Below are 22,149 nucleotides of genomic sequence, written 5' to 3'. Positions count from 1 at the left end.
CAGGAAGCAGGGGATTCTGACTCTATTCATCGCTTCTTCTACTACTGCGATTTTTACTAGAGAATAAAGGTGTACCTGTTTGCAAATTGAAAGCTAAGCCATTTTGGTGTCCCTACGGTTAACCGGCAGGAACATTACTATCATTGCAGGGGCAATTACAAGTAATCAGTACGTGGCCTTCGATGCCGTAATAAGGCCGGTCTCGTACCCATTTTGCTATAATAGCTATAATTATTCAACGGTGCATTACCAGAAGCAAAAAGGTAGAATGATTTTTTTTTTTACTTTTATAGTGTGTTCAAATCACACGAGAAGTACTGTTTCATCTTGTAGATGGCCTCGTTATGTCCTGTTTGATGAACAACATATCATTTATGTTTATTGTTGTTATTATTCAAAAGAAAAGCCTGAATCTTGTCTACTGGAGTAACCTAACCCTGAGGCTTTGGCTAGCGAACAACATCACCTGTCTGTAGCGGACGAAGGACGCGTACTGACTTTAAAAATATACTGAACGTATTCAGATGTTGACAAGATACAATGTCAAATGCTACATAATATGGAAGGCCTAGGCATTTTGATCTAAGGCAAGCGTACTATAGACAAACACAAGTTTATATTAGTTACAATGACTGTTCTTGAGTTTCTTCATTAACTAAGGTAGCTTTTGGCGTCAACAAAACATAGGAGCAGTTTCAAAATTTCGATTGGATATCACTGATGGTTCTCCGTTCACCTATTTAAATGGACAGATCTTTGCCTTTGGCCAGAGTACGTCAAACGTTTAATAATAAGACTTTAACTTAGTTCAATTAACGTGTTCGGCTGTCATTTGGCCAAGCTCCACGCGTAGGCGGCATCCTATGAACCATACCCGTAGGGTAGCAATGTAGTCATTGTATTGACGGCCGTCGTCACCGTTGAGGCTTCCCTAATCAGCGTGGTACCGACAGGCAGACATTATAAATCAGTCAGGTAATACACTTCTCATTGGCCTTAGCCGTCGGTGTCACACGACAATAACAATTATGAGGAACATCTTTCCTTTCGTTTAAATTAAAAAGGACGCCTTGTATACCTTAAAATTATTCTAACTCAACAGTATCTAGCTGTACCCTTAAAATTAGCCTTTCTAGTACAGACTTGCTCTTTTGGTATGCTTTTAAACTTTATGGAAAATGCAGCAAAAAGCGTCTTTATGAAGTTAGCATAAAGATAACATTTATAGATGTAGATAACTGTCTTTGATAGTATCGAAACAATATGTCTGTTTCATCGAAGCCCAAAAATATCTTACGAGTTAATCGACTGCGAAGCCATGAGATGATTCACAGCCTGTTTTACCGATCCCGCATTTTTATAACACCCATTTAAGCAAGGATAATCGGTTATTCTACCCTAACGGAGTCGTTTGTGAAAGCTGTTGCTCTGCAAACATCCAGAATAGCCGTGTTAAGCCTTTGCGTAGGTCACTTTGTCGATATATGAATCTAGGCGAGCAGTGATTCCTCAATTCGCTTCCTTCTTGTGACATTTTGGACCAGCTCCATCAAGCAATATTGCTCGCCTAAAACGGCCGCTCGCAGGTAGTAATAACGATCGCTAGATAGACTATTATCGTTGTTCGTTCAAGGGCTGTTGTTCCTGATCCAGCTAATAGACAACGGAGCTGTTATTGCGACCACAAAAACAGCTACGATCAGGATCAATGTGTATGCGCCGTGCTCATGTGTAAACAGCGTTTGCTTTCTGCTGCCGGAGTGTTACAGATACTGTCGCCGCTACTACTACTACTAGAAAAAGTTGGCACTTTTACACGTAACGTTAAATAGTCGTAGAGTGGAGAGTATCAAAACGCGGAATTAAGTAACTACGAAGGTGCCAGGTGGCAGTTTCGTTGATACCTTCCATTTAACGTCCTCGTACCATGGGCTTTTCGTATAAGGTATCGACCACTGACTGATTACAGGGTGATGCAAACCTAACAATCCGTTATGTTATTTTCGGGCAGACTAAACAGGAAAAAAGAAAGAGATCAATAATCACTTTCTCACGACAATTCCAATTGGCTAATCGCAGAAGTTAGGGTTTACTGTGTCCATATCGCTTTTTGATAAGGAATCAAACGCGACGCGTTGACGCATCAGAGGACGTGCTGTACATATTTACTTGTCTATAGATGGGTCTATGAAGCTAACATGGAGTACAGGAGCCGGACTCGCCTATAATAAGTCTGATGTCGCTGCTATATCTACGTTGAAATGTGATTCATTTGCAAAAAGCGTGAAATTAGTTTTAGGATAGTGATTGCGCAAGTTTAAACATAACGTTGGGCCAGCCGACCTTGGCCCCGGCCACCGTTAACCACATGGGACAGCGTCTATTAAGCAAATGCGGGTCAATTATTTGTAAACGGTCTTCAAGCTAATTTGCTACATCCAGGTTTCCCCACTGGAAAGAGAAATTCCTTTCTATCGACAAGTAAATAAATTGTGCACAGCCAAATGATACCGTACCGTTGTGTAATACAGAGAACTATTTGCAACTTTCTCACGTTTCCTATGCCTAGTAATTATTGAGACTATGCATGTTGTTTGCTAGAGCTGAACACTCCCCACACCGATATTCAAGGCCTGATCCACTGTGGCGCCATGGGCACTAACGCAGGTAGGTTAGGGAAACTAGGCGAGCCGGAATATGGACATTGTACCTACGGCCGCTCAGACGAGCGTATTGCCGAATGTAAAATAGGGGTGATCGATTCGGTGGAACCATATGTAAGCGTTACAAGAGAATGAAAGAAGCACTAAGGTTGACACGTACACGATTTTTACATGCGCGTCGGCGGACCTGAGCTGGAATTTTGGAAGTACTCGAGATGGAACGCATCGATTTACCCAGCAATAGTAGAATGTTCCTTTAATAACATCAATTCTTTGCGACTCTAATCTTGACGACAGATTCACATCTTCATTTAGCGATATGACTATGATACATTCGTGAATTTATAAAACAACAACATCGTATGCTAAACATTCATGGCGTTTCCTTAGCAGGGAGTTCGGAGATTTTTACATATTTGATGTTTATGTATAATTATGGCTTGATTTAAATAGACTTGCAGTGGAGTATAAATGTTTATGACACAGAAGAGTTCTGCATCTATTAGATAATTTTTCGTCATAAAGCTGCATTGTTTAAACGGCTTTTTCGCTCACTCGGCTTAATTGAGTTCTCGCTTTCAGGCTGGCTCTATGTTATAGGTCTCTCTGCATGTGCTGCAGCACATGATGGGTACCCTGAAAACTAACAATACAATACATGCATCTGTTGTAACTATTTACTAGGCCTGTATTGTGTCAATTGGTGACTCAATAATAATGACTTGACCGTGTCTAAGCCATTAGATTTAGTATAACCCCCAATTCGTTGTACCCCGACCCGTGGTCTAATTTATCTGCATACGAATGCACAAACCCAGTGGTTGTAAGTATTTACAAAATGTAATACCTAATAATTGCATATTCAGAAGCACTAAACAAATAGTGATCTGCTGTTTTTCGGTCGATGACTACTGCTATCAGTATTAGCGCAATTTTATGATTAGCGTCGGGTTACGTTCCCTCCAACCATACCCAACCCGTTACCTGGGTAGTCAATCGTGTTCTCCAGTACTACCATCATGTGCGCGTATTAGTAAGTGCAAAGCGAGTTAGTTAGCGATAAGTAGTCGCCAATAGGGAAGCAACTTTCAGTAACCCGGCAAGTCGCCCCAGCCGATACAACCCCTCTACCGTTCGTAAATGACTGCGGTTGCGTTCACGATGACGAAGACAACAAAGGTTCGTTTGTGCTTCTATTTGGACATTTAATACAACGAAAATAGGGAAGGATTCAATACGAGGAAAATAGGATGGAGGCAACAACCGCTGGCAATTGTCAGACTTGCGCCCGAATGTAATCCAGGATGTTGATGTTGCTGAACCAGGATCTGCATTTAACATCCATATAGAATATAAAGTCAATTTACACAAAGACATGGTACACATGAACATTTTATCGGATAAAGCCAACCTCATTCAATTCAGTGACGACATGCACGGCTCGTCCTGTCTGATTACTACTTCGGTGGTGTTATCAACGGCACAGGACAATTATTGCTACGACCGTTTTTTTCTTTGCCTGATATCGGTATAAATTTATAGACTACATCTTTAGTTTAAAATACGACTCATGTTCTTCATGTAAAATACGGTGCCGTTCCTTTAGATTCGAAATGAAGTTCGAAGCTTCTTTAAGTTTGCTTAAATGAAATATCGTGCCACAAAAAAGCTTGGATGATATTTGTTAAGAATATGCAGGCAATAATATTTTAGAGGACCGTATCGTTTCAATGAGAAGTCTGCAATTTAGATCAGTTTGCTGCTTTAAAATTCAGCTTAAAATAAAAAGTTTCAAGGTGTATTATTTGATGTTCTGTTGGCTACTGGTTGATAGTCCAGTATAGGGCTTCGTGGCTTCTGGTCTACTGCGCTTGTAAGAGTAAAAGTGAGGATTCTGTATCGCACTATAGGCTGACAAACATAACAAACAGTCAAGAGACGGTTTAGTTTAATCATTCATCATCGACACCAACTATCGTGGAAGTGGGGTAAAAATAAGGTGTGGTCTCCAAGTTTCTTCTATGTATGCCCGTTGTACTAATGATAATTTATAAAACTACAAGTATGCCCTTGTTGCGCTTTGTAAATGAAAGTGACGACTACAATCTACACATCTTACATACGTTTATATTGTGTACTAGGTATCTATTGTTAATAATTTTTTATCAAATGCTTATTAACTATGTCTACCTATTTATGATTACTCGTAACTAAATTTAATCACTTAATTCAAAAGGCTAAAACTGATGGCGTAACGAGACGCTCACATAGACCAACTCCAATATCGGACTCCTACGAGCTATTCGGTCAACCAAAACATATCTTCGATCTGCTTCTAGGGTGATCCCGTATCTAATCTTAGTTGTGAAGCGCTGTTTTAGCCCCCAACGACCCGTTCTGTCGTGTCCCTACGGCGTTTCGGCCCTCACCCATACACGCCTGGAGCAGCTCTGTTCGGTCGATAACTGAATGCAACATACAAATAAGATCTACTGATATGCTTTACTCAGTCGCTTGTGCTTTTCAAGGTGGCGAGGAACTCTGACTTGCTAAACGACAAGGAAAATAACTCACGTCGAACTAAAGAGGTGTTTGATACGCGATAAAATCTATGATAAAATAGACTATTGAAGTGGACAATGGTCGAGATCGCGGTATTTTTAGTTTCGTTTGCTGTGCAACACTGTCGTATTCCGGTACGATGTCGGTATAATTCATGATCGATGCCATGAATGCCTTAAAATCAAACGCTGTGGACACATTTAAAGATTTTCGATTGAGGCTTCGTGAGTGCCAACAATTTCCGAGCCGTTCAAATCAACCGCCACACAGAAAAGCAGGTGGTCAAGAACATTCATCGAACCCTACGTGCCACGATGCCATGAATGGTGACTGAACCTTGGTGGGTAATACTAGAAGTAGATTTGGTATGGCTTTGATTGCTTGGCAACGTATGTTAGTGTAACTTTCTTACAGCTGAGATACTTGAATAGCATGTTGATATTTCTGTCTAGAAAGCAGACGAATTAAAAATATTTTTTTAGTTCTGGACGCCTAACCAGAACCCCATACGACAAGCAAGCCCGTTTCCTGAGACAAATAGGCTTTCAATTTCTAAGTAATACGCTTGTACTATACAAAAGCTGATTAGCACAGACCACATTTTTAGATAGCTTGTTCAATTTATGGTGGCGAAATAAAAAATAATAAGCTAGAATAACTTCGAAATTAACTGGTTATTTAGCCTTCTTTTCAGTTCAAGTATTATATGAGAATTACAATTAACAAGCACATCTACTCCAGATCCAGTAACGTGAAACTCAGATAACGCTTCAGTTTTTCAATGGATTTATAAGCAGTTCGCGCGTTCTTGAGAATGTAGAACATCAGTCGACCTTTCCGGTCGAATCAGTTTAGTAATGTAACCCGACCACTGTACGCGACTCGCTTGTTTAGCTGGTTATGGTATTATAAAGCTTCCAGAGAAACTTTTCCTAATATATGCTGTTCTTCTGCTACGTAACCTATGCGGGTGATGTATCCTATCCTACGCAAATATATCCCAAATATGATATGAACAAAAATTATAGCAAGGCACCCCCGACATATTTCACAAACAGATTACAAAATTGTTCGGCAGCGTCGCAGGCCCGAATTGAATTGACATTTATCAAATGATGCCGTTCCAACTTATTGGCAATTGATATGACGCAATATTTGAAGCCAAGACACCGAGGCATACTACAACATCGTCGTCGACATGATAGGTACATATATCACAAGTACTGTATGATAATAGGCAATCTATCGGCTGGGTGTATATATTTCCTCTAGTCGTTGACGTCTACTGAAGTAGAATACCTCTGCGGTTGCAATATAGCCATTATTCAACTGCGTTAATTTTCTTTCGATATAATATATAGACATTATCACTGCACGATCTTGATCATATCTCAAGTAGACACACTGATTCGGATATGGGGCATGATGAGGTTTTCGACGACAGATGTGACAGAAACATTTGCCAAAGAACTTACGGAGCCTAAATTTGTCAATGTTTCCATACAAATGGTACATTATTATTATTCGATTTCTACTAAACTGAAAGTGACAACCACAGTGCTACGGCGGTGCCGCCATTTGACACAAACGGACTGTTCTTATATTTATTAATTGATTCTGCTCACGGAAATCGTTCAAGTCTATCTATGCATTGGGGCGCAATCTTGGTGTTTTTTTGGTGAATGGCAGTGAAATGCCCCTCAGGTAATACGGCAGTTTTTTTTTCCTTAGACATAGAATATTAATTTGGTATTATGCGTGTGCTTATAGCAAAGGTGAGAGTTCTTTCGGGTCTTTTTGGACATGGAAGGAATCCCAGGTGATTACGTTTAAGCTTCTCCAGTTATTACATAATGTTAATTAATTGTCGTTATTGACAGCTTCTGTGTTTGATACGGCATGCTCACTTAGTGTTTCTGTGCCGTCGGCCATATGACACGTCGTTCGATATTCGCCGCGTGTCTAATTAGGGTATAAATATCTGGGACTAAAGGAAACCGCTGAGGCTTTCCCTTTGCAAGAGCCAAGCCGGGCACTCTTAAGATTATGAGCTGTTACTATCATTTGGTGGCTTAACGTTGACCAGTGTTTTTGTTTTCACATAACCTCGAATTACTACATGAAGGGCAAATACGGTTACTTACAAAAGAGATGACCATTCTTTCCTTGAGGCGCGTCTTCTCTCAACTAACGACTCTTGTTAATACGAAACTGCATATTTTCTATGGAATAAAATTTTTCATCGTCTCAGACAAAAGTTAGATAACAGCGCTCTTTAGCATGAACCTAAACACCGCACTCTAAACGGAACTGTTTGAGGTCATTATGAAACTCGATTGTTCTAGTAAGAAATATAATTGTTTTGCGGATCTGCTCCTACCACAAAGAAGAATGGAACATATCAGCATGCTCGTATGCTTCAGTTTGGCCAACTAAGCACGACCGTAATAATGAATATGGTGCCTGTGGCGTGTGCTTCAATGTAAATCATCGGAAATCGTAGTCATAAGCATGCCACTTTCCTAAAGTGATATCAGACATCTGCTTCAAGCTATGAGTTCGTGTAGAATTAAGTGGGCGCAACCCTTTACAACAGCCTCACCGATCTGTAAAGTAGGACTTCATTTAATCGATTCATCGAACAACCTTTGACCACTATTATATATCCATAGGCTTATAAATTCATAGAGAGTTCCGCAAACTCTAACCTCTAGGGTCATCTTAATCTATTCCCTATCAAAATGAATATCATCCTATAGGTTAATAGCTATCATAGTCCATTTTAGCTTAAAGATCTTAATCAACTGGCAGGCCGAAATGAATATACTCTCAACAAACCTCTCGCGACTGAACTGAGTAAAAAAACGATCATCAAAGTGTCACCGGGGCTTCTAAATTCGATAAATATTATCCTAGACCTATAATAGGCAGTATAGTTTGCCAAGGATTTCATATAAGGTATAACAAGAGAAGAGTCTCGAAGAACAGCTTTTGTTCCTATGCCATATTCGTTGTTCCAAGTTTTCACAGTTTGCTTTCCTATAATAATAATAATAATAATCAATGACTACCTTAAGTGATGATTACTTTTAGACCGTCGTTGGCGGAAAATATGGTACTTAACATAGGTATTTAAGACATGCTATCAGGCTAATCACCGAGTGCCCCTTATTATATGGCTCTTAATTGTCCTCAACAATCGTTCTTTGGCTTGATAGTTATCTATAAGTGTATCCAACGTTTTTAATATGAGAGAACAGCTCACAAAAGATAATAAGTAAAGTCAAAATGGTAGTAGCGGTGGCGACGATCACTGCAATTCAATATGTGATAAAGCGCCAGCGCGTGTAAATCCATCGACCAGACCTATAATATCCGCTAAAAGAAATGGCCTGAACCTCACAGGGTAGTTTCCCGTGTACGATATTGAATACTGAGGGTCACAACATGAGTAAGCGGCCTAAGGAGAGAATAGAAAAACCAAGGGTTCGATGAAAGACAAAGCCAAGCCATATCTGTATATTAATCAAAACCATAGGCCAACGCCTGTACCCAGCACGGTACGTCTGTTGGAGTCCAGCGGAGTCGATCGAGTTTGGCAAAATTCAATTGTATTGTTCATGCGTACGTAAAACGAAAGAGCTGGAATCCAGTCACTGTATTGAATCCTTACTCGCATTGGTACGCAGTTTGTTCTTGTCTCGTCAGCTGTGACGCTAGGAAAACCCCCAGTAATGTATCTAGCGACCGCACTCCTGGTTTTATACTATAGCTGGATACTATGAAACTGTATTACCGAGTTGAACCTATTTGCTTATTGATAGACGCTGAGGACTGAGCCTTAGTAGCAGCCCAGCCTGTTGTGTAAAGGCTCCGGAGTGAGGTATTGTGGTTCGCCTGAATAGACGCTCACCTCACGTTACCAGCCGGAAGTGACGATGACCTAGCTCGACTGTATAACACGTCGTTTTTAGTGGAACCCTTTTTGGGTCATACACGTTGCAAAATACGTTTATATTTTTCGCTCTGATTCTGAGTGTAGGCAATCGACGATGTACAGTGCTGAGATAAATGATTAAAGCGATTGTCAGCTTGTGACGCCAGTTATGCACTGTCTTGTACGAAGATTACGTAAAATTTAACAGAATAACAATATTTTACCTTACGAAACAGCGCCCTAATACGCAGATAGACGAGTCAGATGTGTGAAAGTGCAGGCAGGTACCTCTTCGCGGACCCAACTGCTGTACGCGCTCATACGACAGATCTCGCACGCTCCAGGTATTTCTGTGAGACAAAAGTAGCATTTCTAAATGAAAATGCCGTGTAAAATTCTACTTGAATAATAACAAATGGTTAGATTTTGTAGTCACAAGCGAAGTGCTTGCCTGTCAATGGGATCTGTTCCAGTCAACGACACACAATGCAATAGTTTAAGGGTACTGACTTGCGCTCCTGCCACGTGCGTTTCGTAGTTACTAATTACACATAATGAATGAGCAATAATTAGATTTATTATAACAAATATAGTAAACAAAGCAGCGTATTGTATGCTGTTAGAATTTAGCAAACAAATGTTATCGGCTATACAGGACATGCATCTGGTGACGCCATTTCATTGTGTATATTTGTGTGGCGTACATTTTATGCTCCTCGTGCAAAATGTGATGACATTCATACGACCGCTAAAAGGTAACCGTATGGACAATCATCATCCTTGTCTGAAATGTTGAGATAAACAAATAACTGGTACAGTTGTTTAACGATGTGCCTTTTGCTGTGTGTGCGCGTGTATGTTTTTCTTTTTTAGTTATTCAACAGTAGATGCTACGCTATCGTATCTAAAATACAAGCGGACCAGTATCCATGTTTATATGCTATTGCAAAATGATCAACTTTTTCGAGAATAACTTTGGTTATTGATTACTTATTGAAGTTTCGTTTGTAGCTTCAGTAGTTCCTCTATTTATAGTACGTTATATGCATAACAAACCTCCTAGAGCAAATTTATAGAATAAAATAATAAATAACGATGCTGTGTGCTAGCACTGTATTCACGAATTTGCTCTGTTTATTCATCCACCCATTAACTTGAAGTTCGGGTACCTTGGAACTCAGAGCGGTGGCGTCCGCCGCTACAATCGTAAACTCAGGTGTCCGTGTGTTAGTTAATAGCCAGGATACGTCAGTGTCTACGAACAAAAGCTGTATCAGACGAAGAACTCATCTTCGAGGTAGACAGGGTGGTGATTTATGGCAATTGTTTATGTACGACAAACGTTACGTCAACCTATGACTGTGCAAAGACAGTCTATGAAAATGTATTGCATGGAATATACATATGAAGACATGAATGTAACACGTCTACTAGCTGGAAAGCGGCTGAGGCGTTCAAAAATGTCCTAGATGAACCCAAAGTGTGTCTTCATACCATAAACTGCTGGAGTCAGTCAGTCAGTCACTATGTCGATGTCAATAGACATCAAACCAACTGCTTCTCTATAGCGTATGCCTTCTATGAAGCGCACAAGTCCATGCAGAGACAGTTCTTTAACGTTCCGGCAGTACCAAACATATGATTGATTTACAAATATGTAATAAAGGCTGGAAAAAAAGATGGAGAAGACAAAATCGAAGTAGAAACGACACCGAATGTCGCTTAATACAGTCACAGACACAGACTTCAGTTCTCAACCTTCACCCATAGCTTAAGCTAGCAGAGCCTGCTGAAGTTGGTTAGGGTTTGGCCACGGGCTAAATTTAAGCCAGACCAATAAAACGGCCCGAATAGGCAATGTCACTGCTATAGATGAGCTGCAGCGGAAGCTGCCGAGTAGGCAACTAGGATCTTGTTGTTGTTGTTGTTGCTGTTGTTGTTGTTGTTGTTGTTGTTGTTGCTGCTGCTGCTGGTGGTGGCTTTCTGCGCCATTCAGTTGGAATGAGCCGCGATTTTCCGGCCATTTGTACTGCAAACCCGCGATATTAGTTCTCACTCGTGCTGACAAGAAGGGATCACAGTTCGGCTACTGAAGATACTAATACTTCAGTATTCAACATCATATACTTTATGTCGATATTTGTAGACCGTGTTTCGCTGCTATACGTCCTAATCGCCACTAGTGTAACTCATGTTGCGTTCAGAGTCCGATAGAATGACTGGATGAAACTGAAGTGGACCATACGGTCAAACCATTTTGACCGGCTTGAAGAGAAAATCTGAACGTTACGGAGTACAAATAACGTGCTTCTATTAAAACGGGGTATTGACGAATGGCAGTTAGAATTATTGGTATTACGATCGTTGTAAATAATGGAACGCGTTTTTAAGCTCTGGCAGTATGATTTGTTTCGTCAAGCAGATTACCTTATTATGCGCGTAGACTTTGTTTCCTGTTGTATTTAGTAATGTTTACTTAAGATAGGATCACTATTTTTGACCACATAGCCCAAAGTTCAAATTTACTGTGTGAGTTCTTACTAAGCACCTTTGATTAAACCAAACCCCTGAATCTGTAGCTGTAGAGAAAAGCATTATCACGCCTTCCTTTTTTTGAACGAGGAAACATATACTTCAAGCATAATTGTCTTAAGTGAGAAACGTATAGTGGCTGGTAAATCTGGTTCGCTTATTCGTTATTTTCTTATTGTGAAATATATGAACTGAGTTTGATTAGATTCCGACAGTGGTCGGAAAAGCTGCTTGTTTCGAATGCGAAACACTCATCCTACGCACAGCAGTTGATGATAATTACATCTGAAAAGCGCAGCTTCCCATTACTGCTGACTTGAAATTTTCTAATTTTTGTCCCGTTATGTTCCGATCCCGGTTTAATGATAATGTAACAAAATGTTATATACCACTCACTAAATGATTCCGTGGCGATTCATTTCCGTGGAGCTGTTTGCCTATGAAGTGCATTACTTGGTATTTGTTCTTGTTTGCGTTTACATTTTTACGGGACCTTACTACCACAACTGCTAATAATAATGATCTTACTTTTCAGGAAGTCATCGACGGTGGTTGAGAGCGAGGGCCGCATGGTAATGCTGGATAAGCCGATGGGCGCTTGCGCAAGAGCTTTCCTCAACTTGTTTGTTCTTCTCACCGAGGTAACATGCCTTATTAATAGCTTTCTTGTGTGAACTTTTTTTGTAGATAACAAAGTTAAGTTGCAAATCAGTAGGTTACACAGAGATTTTCGTTCGAAAATATTCCGAATCTGTGGAGTACTTGTTAGTATAAACGTCAAAATTGAGACAACAAAAGCCAAAGCAACCGGAAAGGCTAATCTTAGCGTATTATTGCTTGAACTTGAAATGGGAACGTTTTGGAAGGACGTACAAAGTCAACGATGAAAACAAGTCGAACTTTTAATGGAGAGCTTGAAGCGCCCTTTACACGACGACAGTCGTGTCAGAATCATATCCTTAAACCACCTACTCATAAACGCCCTACTAAGGCTCTCCCGCAATGACGGACTCACAACACGAGATGGGGAGAAATCGACGGCTATTTAGTTCAAACGAGTGCCAAATGACACAATCGATTTCTGCTCGAGGTCAATATGATTTTACTTTCTTTAGCGTTCAAAAACTACTCGAATAGGTCATCGAAAGCATCTGAGAGTCGTTTCATTGTTCAAAAAGCAAACGAGGACTTTATATTCTATAATGACGGACGGTGGTTTCTCTGACAGTGTGCAAGATACCGTATAGTGAACCTTTTTAGGCTTCAAATAATACAATGAACGTTTGTACCTATATATAATACTCGTTCTTTATTTCTCAAGCTTTGAATGAAGACAGAAATGGTTCCCGATATTTTTATTGTTTGTCTCCAAGATCAATATTATCTTGGATTGGGTACACTAATAACCAAATAGAGAATAACGTTTGTCTGTTGTCACTAATAAAAGTTACGACATTTTACAGATCGTGCTGTTAGGGGTTTTGACGGTCACACTGTTCTGGGTGTTCCATTATGAAGGTGGAGTGGCATGGACCAACGACATTAAACGGCAGTTTAATCTTCACTTTATTCTTATGATTGTTGGTTTGATTTTTCTCAATGGACAGGTAAGAAAACCTATTTGTACTTATATCCTATGAGTTCGCATAGACCTAATTTGTTTTTAGCCATTTTTACCGTATTAACAATAGGCATGCGACAATGACTGGCACAGCAGTCATCGATCATTTGGGCTTTGCCTTCTATACATTAACATGTAAACGCAAAGTAATAAAAAAAAGGATCGTTGGTCACTTGGAACAGTTACAAAGTAGAGTAGTTCTTTTCGTGCGAGGGCAGCTACGGGCCCACCTATCTGCAGATCGACGCAAGCATACGTTGGTCCGACACAGAAAAGCCGTAAGCCATTAGCTAAGATCCTGACTGCTAGCTGATCTCGAAACTTTACCTATTATAAGTGAGCCTAAACCGAACTCATCTCACAAAGGCGTGCGGTAAATTCGATTTTTTCTTATAAGTGGTTTTCTGTGGATAGTAATTTTATCCTTTAACAGATTTCACGTATCGGTTACATACAAAGATCATTCTAATTTTAAATATTATTGAAGGACATCAAGTGCACATTAAGTTGAGTTCACCCGCTAATACAACTGTCGAGGGTTGTCGTGAAGACCACACGACACAGTTCGACGGAAAAGTAAGTCACTGTTCTAACGAGAGAGCAAACAGGAGCAAGCATTTCTACGTCTCGGTTTTTCATCCTCGTTCAGATCATGCGGTACCCATTTTTTCATACCTTTTTTTTGTACTTTGTTAACTTGATCAAGATACTACACTTGTTCAAGTGCTAACATTCTGCACCCTGAGGTGGGTTAGCTTGCATTACAGCTCTCAACTCGTCGGTATTTTTTTTCAAAACGGGCTTATTCACGAAACTCATTTTAAAGCTCAAAATATTCTTTTTGGATTTTGTTGACCCGACAGCTAACGGTATTTATAGCAGTAGAACTCTGACTGAGTCTAAGGTTTTATAACGCGACCTGTCCTTTTTGAAATGAAACTTATACTTGTAGACCAATCGATCTTTCTGATTTTCGTTACCTCGTTACAATTTACCAGCTAAAAGTCCGAGTAGCAATGTCCAAGTAAATGGTCTCCGATTTCAAAAAGTACAAGCTTTTCTTGAGTACAAAAAAGTATAGCAAAATGTGGTACCATTGTAAAATGCCGTAATCTTTAAATCTAGTTGTCACGTTTCATACGAAGCGGGCTATAACTAACTAGACGGGCAGGATCGTACCGCCGCTAAGGGCTACTGGAGAAATGTCCAGTAGCTTCACATCATGCGGATATTATAAATTTCCTAAAGTACTGAAATGCAAACGTTCGAGGTTGATGTGCTATGAATAGCGCGAACTGTCTTTTAGGTTTTTTTTCTTTATAACTCAGTATCTTTTTATCAGTTTGTATTTTGTAATTGCTAATGAGTTGGTCGATAATTTGAATTCGTTCTGAGTTGGGAACTATAGTCTTTCTAATTAGCAGAAAAAGCATTCGGAGATGACTGTTAAACGGAGTAAGCACGCATGCGTAATATGTTATTACATCGGTGAAGGATGCTCGCGCATTTCCTCCAAACAACAAGCTGTTCTACTCAAGTAACGTGGAAAACAGCGGGACGAGTATATATACCCCATTACGACATCGATAACTATCGGTAGTCTGCCATGGATACGATGTTCAAAGTGTTCAGTAATACGGGCTGACCTTTGCGTTCCCACTTATTGTTCCATTCGCCTGGCAGTTAAGTACATTAAAACGACTTCTAGTTACCTCATAATAAAGCCTACCGAACGTTAAATGTGAATCATAACTTTGACTGTAGCATAAATTCTTTGCCTGTGTTCGTTCTTATTAGATTGAGAATTTCTGCGTTTTTCGTTAAGTATATATCAATCAAACTGTCGTCAAAATTCCCATCAAACTAATTTCGCCGTACGTTTGGATTTTAGAACAAAAGCAAGTTCATACACTTGGGCAGTGCTACATTTAGCCGTTACACATTAGCAACATGACTAGATGTCGCTCGAAGTGCGTTCGACTTGTAAGCTAACTTGATGTAAATGTCTGACCATATGCAAGAGAGAAGCAACATTATTTGTATACTCAGACAAGACGTTGTTACGCAAATAGGTCTACACAGGCAGCTGTTTCTTTCGAATGGGACTCGTTTCCTATTCGTTATGAGTGATTTTTGTATCCGCGTATAGCTCATTTTTTTCGCTTATTGCGTAAGGTCTGTTGTAGTATGAGAGGGCTTTTTTGGTTTCAACAGTTCTGTCCAGTCCAACTCTCTGCCTTGTGTCAACATAGGCGTGCTAGTATTGCACTTGGTCGTTGATAAAAAATCACGATCGTATAGTACGGCTTCCCCTGGTAACTGCATTTAGTTTGCTACTAAAGTTTTTCTTTCTCCATCAAATTGAATTGACATTGAAAACAGGGATCGTGTAGAGGAGAATATCAAAAAATAAATACACCGCAGTTAGCAAGTAGCATAACAAAGTGAGCAACTCTGCTTTCGAGCACTGTATCCCTTATAATATTACAAAAACAGAAAATTCTTTTGAAATGTATCATGTTCACTATGTAGGTTGCACTGAGGCTACTCTGAAAACGAAGATATAGCTTGAAGTCCCTTTGAATAAACATCCTCACCATAATATTAGGTAATCATATTACTAAATAAACATGACATCTAATTAGGGCCCATTACCGCGGTGAATGAACGGTTCCAAAACAAGGCATTCGAAACGTATGCTACGTATTTATTTATTTTTTTTTTTGGACGACAAGTAGCAGTCAGACAGAGTGCATCGAAGTCACGAAAAAAAACATGAACTCTACATAATAAGTTTAACTTTTATCATTAAAGTGTACTGACATGTGAAGTCGACTTGTAAAACAACAAATATTTTCATTTGCAAATAGGAGAGCGCGTGGCTTGAATGATCAGCCTGATAATCTAGTTAATGAAAATTCAAGCAGAGGGAATAAAAAGCTGAAATATAATATATTACAGGTTAAGTAAACTTTAATGATTTGACGTAGCTGCCGACATTACTGGAATGTTTTCTCAGTACTCCTTTTTTTTTTTTTTTTTTTTAAATACAAATATGCATCTCTGCGAGACATTTGTCGACCAGATGATAAATTCGCACGCCATTAGCCATTAACAAAAACACGTACATTAAGAATCCTGGGAATATTAGAAAATGTTAACACGCCACCCAGTTGCTATAGAAAGAGAGATAATACGTGACAACAGCGTGACTAAGACTAGAGAGGCCATGCATCAGGTGAACGAGTTGTTCCTCTTTTTCTGACGCGATTCTCAGCTGGCTACCGATTCATATACATTTCTTATTATTATTATTACATATATTTGGAATTTAATGTCTGAAATTTAATTTTCAGATCAAAAAAGTACTATTCATTCTTTAAATGGACAATCATAATGGCCCGTATATACAGAAAATAAGTTTGTCCAGAGCGGATAAAGGAAATTGTTGTAGGAGGCTTATTGTTAGCATGCTTCCATTCTCGCATCAGGTAAAAGGCCAGCTAACATGTATCAAATCCGCTAGACCAGAGAGAGTTTGAAATTCAAAAAATGTCTCCTTATATAATGCGACGCTTCTAAAACGTTAGTTTTATGCAGTGACGGCTAAAAGCATTCCGTTAATTTCTTCAAAAACACTGGATGTCTTATTTTTTAATCGAAAAGAAGATTTTGCCTTTTATTTTTAATCAAAAGTAAATTTTTAAGAGCTGCAGGTAACATATTCTTGGTTAACAAAAACCAAAAAGTGGTTAAAAAATTGTCTTGCCATTGTTTTCATTAGAACCGTTTTTTGAAAAAGTAAAGTAAAGGTAATCGACAACTTGAGTCGACGATCACACAATGGCCAATGTACATGTATTTCACTTTGTACTTTTTGTCTTACTGCGGATATTATCAAAAGAGCGGCATGACATGACTCGAAAATCATTCCAACGCAAAATTCGTTTCGGCGAAAAAGATTCAAATATTATAGACCGCAATGGATGAAGAAAAATATATGCTCTTCTGTTTCTCAACTGACCAGCTGTAACTCTATAGGAATCGATGGAAGCGCACATTCTAATATTGTTTTAAGTATTAGTAGAAGACGCGTCTAGCTTATGACATAAATTATCTGTTCGACGATTTAACTCCATCTAATAAGTTGGACGGTAACTTCAATGAAAAAAATATCGGTTAGAAATTGTTGCTTTATAAGTTACAGATAGAACACATGTAGAAATCGTGTAACGTAGTCCGGCAATTTATGGTTTTTACTACCAAAGCATGCAAGAATTTCGGAATTATCCTTGTTAGACTACTAAGAGACCAGAATTTGATAAGTTAACAATGAACATTTTTGGGGCTAGCACAACCAGTTTGACCGTGTTATTTAGAGCGGCATCTTTTCACTAGGTCCGAGTAGAATAAAGGTAATCATACTGCTAACATTAGTCATATTTATGTTCGTACATAGCACCCACAATTATTTTCCTTTTCAAGGATGCCGTAGATGGAACTTCAATCTGTAACAAATTAATGTTGTCTTTTTTACAGGCAATCTTGACTTACCGACTGTTTGGTTGTTGTCGCCGAATCTACGCGAAGTTGACTCATGCGTTCTTGTTTCTTAGCGCTGCTAGTTGCGTCGCCATCGGATTTTATGTAGCGTTTGAGGCCAACGAGAGGGTTCACAAGGGTGCTCACTTCTATTCACTTCATTCGTGGCTCGCCATTGTCACTTGCGGACTTTTCATTATGCAGGTAGCTGGAATAGTTACACATCGATTTACAATGCCAACAGGTCTTTTTATGCTTTAGGCTTCCTCGTAGCTGCGCGGATACGAGTATGCCGCTAAGGGGCTGGCCGGTTCTTTCTCGCCATGACTGAAAAACGGCATAATGTCTGCGAAACGAATAGAGCCTTGCCAAATAACTGTATAGAAATCTAAATATGACATACTTATTCCTTACCCCTATGTTTTTACATTATCTAAATCAGTTTCTGTAAGAATATATGTATAAAATGAAATGCATGCTAAGAAGTTTCTTACTGCATAGTGGCCTCCTTTCAAACGTTCCCCTTCATTTATTATGAGTCGATCGATATATTGGCCCCAGGGTTGAAACCTGTTTAATGATGAATGACATCATTTTAGCTCTTGGTTGGACTGGTTTCGTTCCTGATTCTCCTCTGCTGCGACGGAGCTACTGCTTCTTTCCGAGCCGCTCTTGTTCCCGTGCACGCGACTTTTGGGCTCATTATTTTCGTACTTGGATCAGCTACCACTCTTACCGGTTTTATGCAGGCCGCCCGAGCCAGGCTCAAGTATTCGTCCTTTTAAACTTTTACAATCATTTGACCATAGCGCAAGCTGAGATGCATTATAACCCGAGTTTATAGTATTGAAATTTAAAAATTCGTTTCTAATACTCCATATAATGTCTGAATTATTTCAGTGGACAGAACCAGAATGCAGATTATAGGGATTATCCTGAACAGGGTTGGATCCTTAACGCACTCTCTGGCGGGGTTGCGCTTCTAATTATTCTTCTTCCGCTGGTCGCCCGGAATAATATTCGCGGGGGAAGGGCTGTATTCACTACATCTGGCTCCGTTGCCGCTGTGGATATGAGCTAAATGCCGATACGGAACACCAGAAGCTAACGAAAACGACCTCACTGGAGTTCAAATCCAAAGTTACAAGGGGGTAACCACGGAAATTACGGAAAATCTAGCAGCATTTATTGCACTCATTTTATCAGAAAAGACAAAAAATTCAACTGTTAAATCAGATAGTATCACCGATGCTGTCCAGAAATGCTTGGCACACCGCCAGGATGGATTTGCGATGATTGCACAGCCAAGTTTGTAGAATTTTAGTTCTAGGATCACCTATGTACCGCATTCGTAGGTCCTGTAAATGATATGTGTAAATAGCATTTATACGTCAGTTCGTACGATGACCTCAGCAGACAATATAAACGTTATTAGACAATTGCTTGAAGAAGGAAAGTTGTTGCCTGTGAATTAACCTACAGGGCCTTTGTACTGTGCGTAAAAACAATTTTATATAGAACTTTAAAAACCCTGTCTTGTACAACTGGTGCAAAAACGACAAGGAGCCTTAGAACGATAAGCAGGCAGGACCTTCTTGACTGCTTTCGAACATGAATTGAGCGGAGAACAAAAAGGCTACTTGACTATACAATCTTCTCGCCAAAAGTGACAGTTCCACTGGTTAGTAATGGTTGTCTTGTAGCTAAAGTAAATAGGGTCGTGTGCCAGAATTTTAGTTTTCATGATAAACTCTGGTTGAGTTATCGAACAGGAGAATTTTTGCATCTCTCGCGTATTTATGACTCCCCTAAATCGCTGCAAATACCTCGTCTCAAAAATATAAACATATTTCTAATTGACATGACAATCTTTGTCTACAAGCACAGGCTGATATAAAAATGCATCATTTTAAGGACTACTGTCTACTAACGAGTCGTATTAGATAATTAAATAAATACCGTAACCTGAAAAAATTAAGTGTTTGAAAGGCAAGCTCATTCGAATCAATTATGTCAACGCAGTACACGAAATATTCCATAGGACCTTGTAATAACTAGCGATTAGTCTCTTGAAATTGGTACTTTAAATACTTTCGAAAAAAGAGTGCTGATGAAATGCTGTGTTTGTTATTTTACATATTGAAGTGGTAATGTGGATACCAAATTCAGAACAGAATATTTAAATTACTTGCGGAAAAGGACTGTGTTTAACGACAATAGTTTTTGACGGCTGGAACTACCATTACCAGAAGGTGGATGAACATTTCTAAAAACATCATAGTAGACTGAATTTATCTGTTCGGCCGTGCCTCGTTAAACATTTCGCTAAACATTTTCTCTCTATTTTTATGGTAATACTAAAACTGAACGCGCCAGATTGTAACCACAGGATAGTTGTAAATATTTCCTGTATATATATAGATTGCTTAAAACTATTACAAAAGTTAGTGCTCTTTAAATTTTTGAGAACATTTAATATTTTATACTCTAACATCATATTATCTAATTATATTATCGACATCAGATAGTTATGTTAGCTGTTTTTGTTCGATATTTTTTGATTTGTTATGTAGTACTCGAACTATTTGGTATTATTAAACATACATTCGTTTGTAGTTTTATACATGCCTTGCTGAATGCATGATTATCCAATAAACAGACTCGACAGACAAATTCGAGTACCTTTCACATAAAATTGTATCGTCTCTTTATGTCGCGTTTAGGTCGCACCAAAATAAATACTCCCTGGAGTTCAGTAATTTCCAAAGGTACATTATTTAATACTATATTTAATCAAAACTACTATTAAATAATGCATGTCTTTTCAATATGGCAGAAAAAGATCTGTGCTGCCCTTGGATTGGAAAAATATTCTAGAGGTAATAAACTTCAGATTATTATATTTTTTTTTTTAATTTAATTTAATTTAATAGATCGGTAAATACAGTTAACTGAGAAGAAGACTTATTCTGCTCAGAAAAAGCATCGGTGTAAACTATGACGCCATATAAATCAATTTCCTCAACAACTTCCTGTGCTCGGGGTATTGCACAACTACGTTATAAGTACGTAGTTTTTTTTTAACCCTCTATTCACAACAAGCAAATAGACAGAGTGCACGGATAAGAAGAAATCCTTAGTAAAAATGTGTGTAGCACTGATGCGTATGATGCTTTATTGTTCTTTATTTGAAAAGTATTTGATTGTTGCTAGTATCATGAACGATATATAGTAGGTTTCTGTTTTTTCTATCATAATGCTTAAGATAATCTTCTTTTAATTTTGTTTGTTAAGTAACGAAAAATGATAAAACAACTAAAATAAGAGTTTGACTATGATTTTTGGCAAGTATAGATGATTCAATAAAGAATGAACTGTCTAGGTTCGCGTCCTAATTGCTACTATATATTGAACAAAAGATTTAAACCTAGCAACATTTGGCTTAAAACTTTAGGATTAACAATTTGTCTAAAAGAAGCATCAACATAATTTTAGATACTATTCATATTACAGGACGCTGCACATAGATCCCACATATAAATAAAACTGTTGTAAGCATTGTGACTTAGGTTGTTAAAAAAATTTGCTTCATTTAACTACGTTCTGGCAAAATACTATAGTTGTTGACGAATAATTGGCTCGTTCGAAGCGTGTAACATATACTTCCGAACACATGTGCACTAGGAAATGTAATAAATCACGATTTATTATTATTTGTATATATTGGCTCAGTACCGGCTTTATAACGAACGTGACCCAGATTGGGCGGTAAGTGATCCCCAATTATCCTAGTTCCCTTGAAAGTGTTTTTTGTTGTCTTAGACTAATTACAGAGACACTAAAACGCTCGAGCTCTGCACGAAGACTATAATAGCTTTATCACTAAAGAAAATATACACGGTTTACTTTATCATATAAATTACCAATTCTGTGATTGGAATTCAATGCACCACTGATTAGAACAGACGCATGCCTACATACAGAAAAGAATCCGAAAGTATCGGTGACTACATGACACGTGTCCTGAAGAGATGAGCGACGGATAAGCGCAGATTGAAACACTAAACAATTCCGAATCTATTCAAAGTTAGATGTACTCATGCGAAGCAACTAGACAGCAGTAGTAATAGCCGATGTTAATGATCACCCGAAGAATAAAACCGAATTATATGGCCATCAGTCAACTCAAGATCTACAACTAGCGTATGACGAATGAGTTTGCAATGCGAGCCATAAAATATAAAGATGTTCCCCTGCCTGAACCAAAAATTGGCTACCGCAAGCGTATCTCT

General features: G+C 38.8%; 1 protein-coding gene across 5 annotated transcripts in view; it reads left to right on the top strand.

Moving 5' to 3' along the window:
• LOC111249560 (transmembrane ascorbate-dependent reductase CYB561-like) overlaps positions 1-20,624 on the top strand; it is a 44,670-nt gene extending 24,046 nt beyond the window's left edge. For 4 of the 5 annotated variants that reach the window (XM_022803566.2, XM_022803567.2, XM_086986448.1 and 1 more), the window contains 5 exons: positions 12,230-12,335; positions 13,158-13,301; positions 17,855-18,061; positions 18,457-18,626; positions 18,758-20,624. In XM_022803566.2, the coding sequence (XP_022659301.1) occupies positions 12,230-12,335; positions 13,158-13,301; positions 17,855-18,061; positions 18,457-18,626; positions 18,758-18,938 (808 nt within the window). In that variant the 3' untranslated portion in view covers positions 18,939-20,624. Of the gene's footprint in view, positions 1-5,187; positions 5,566-12,229; positions 12,336-13,157; positions 13,302-17,854; positions 18,062-18,456; positions 18,627-18,757 lie in introns of those variants that run through there. The other variant, XM_022803569.2, reaches the window with a different exon arrangement.
• Positions 20,625-22,149: the final 1,525 nt, after the last annotated feature.

This window comes from Varroa destructor, unplaced genomic scaffold (genome assembly GCF_002443255.2).
Source record: "Varroa destructor unplaced genomic scaffold, Vdes_3.0 BEIS01000004.1, whole genome shotgun sequence".
In the NCBI taxonomy this organism is placed as follows: Eukaryota; Metazoa; Arthropoda; class Arachnida; order Mesostigmata; family Varroidae; genus Varroa; species Varroa destructor.
This window is presented reverse-complemented; position numbering and strand designations above follow the sequence as displayed.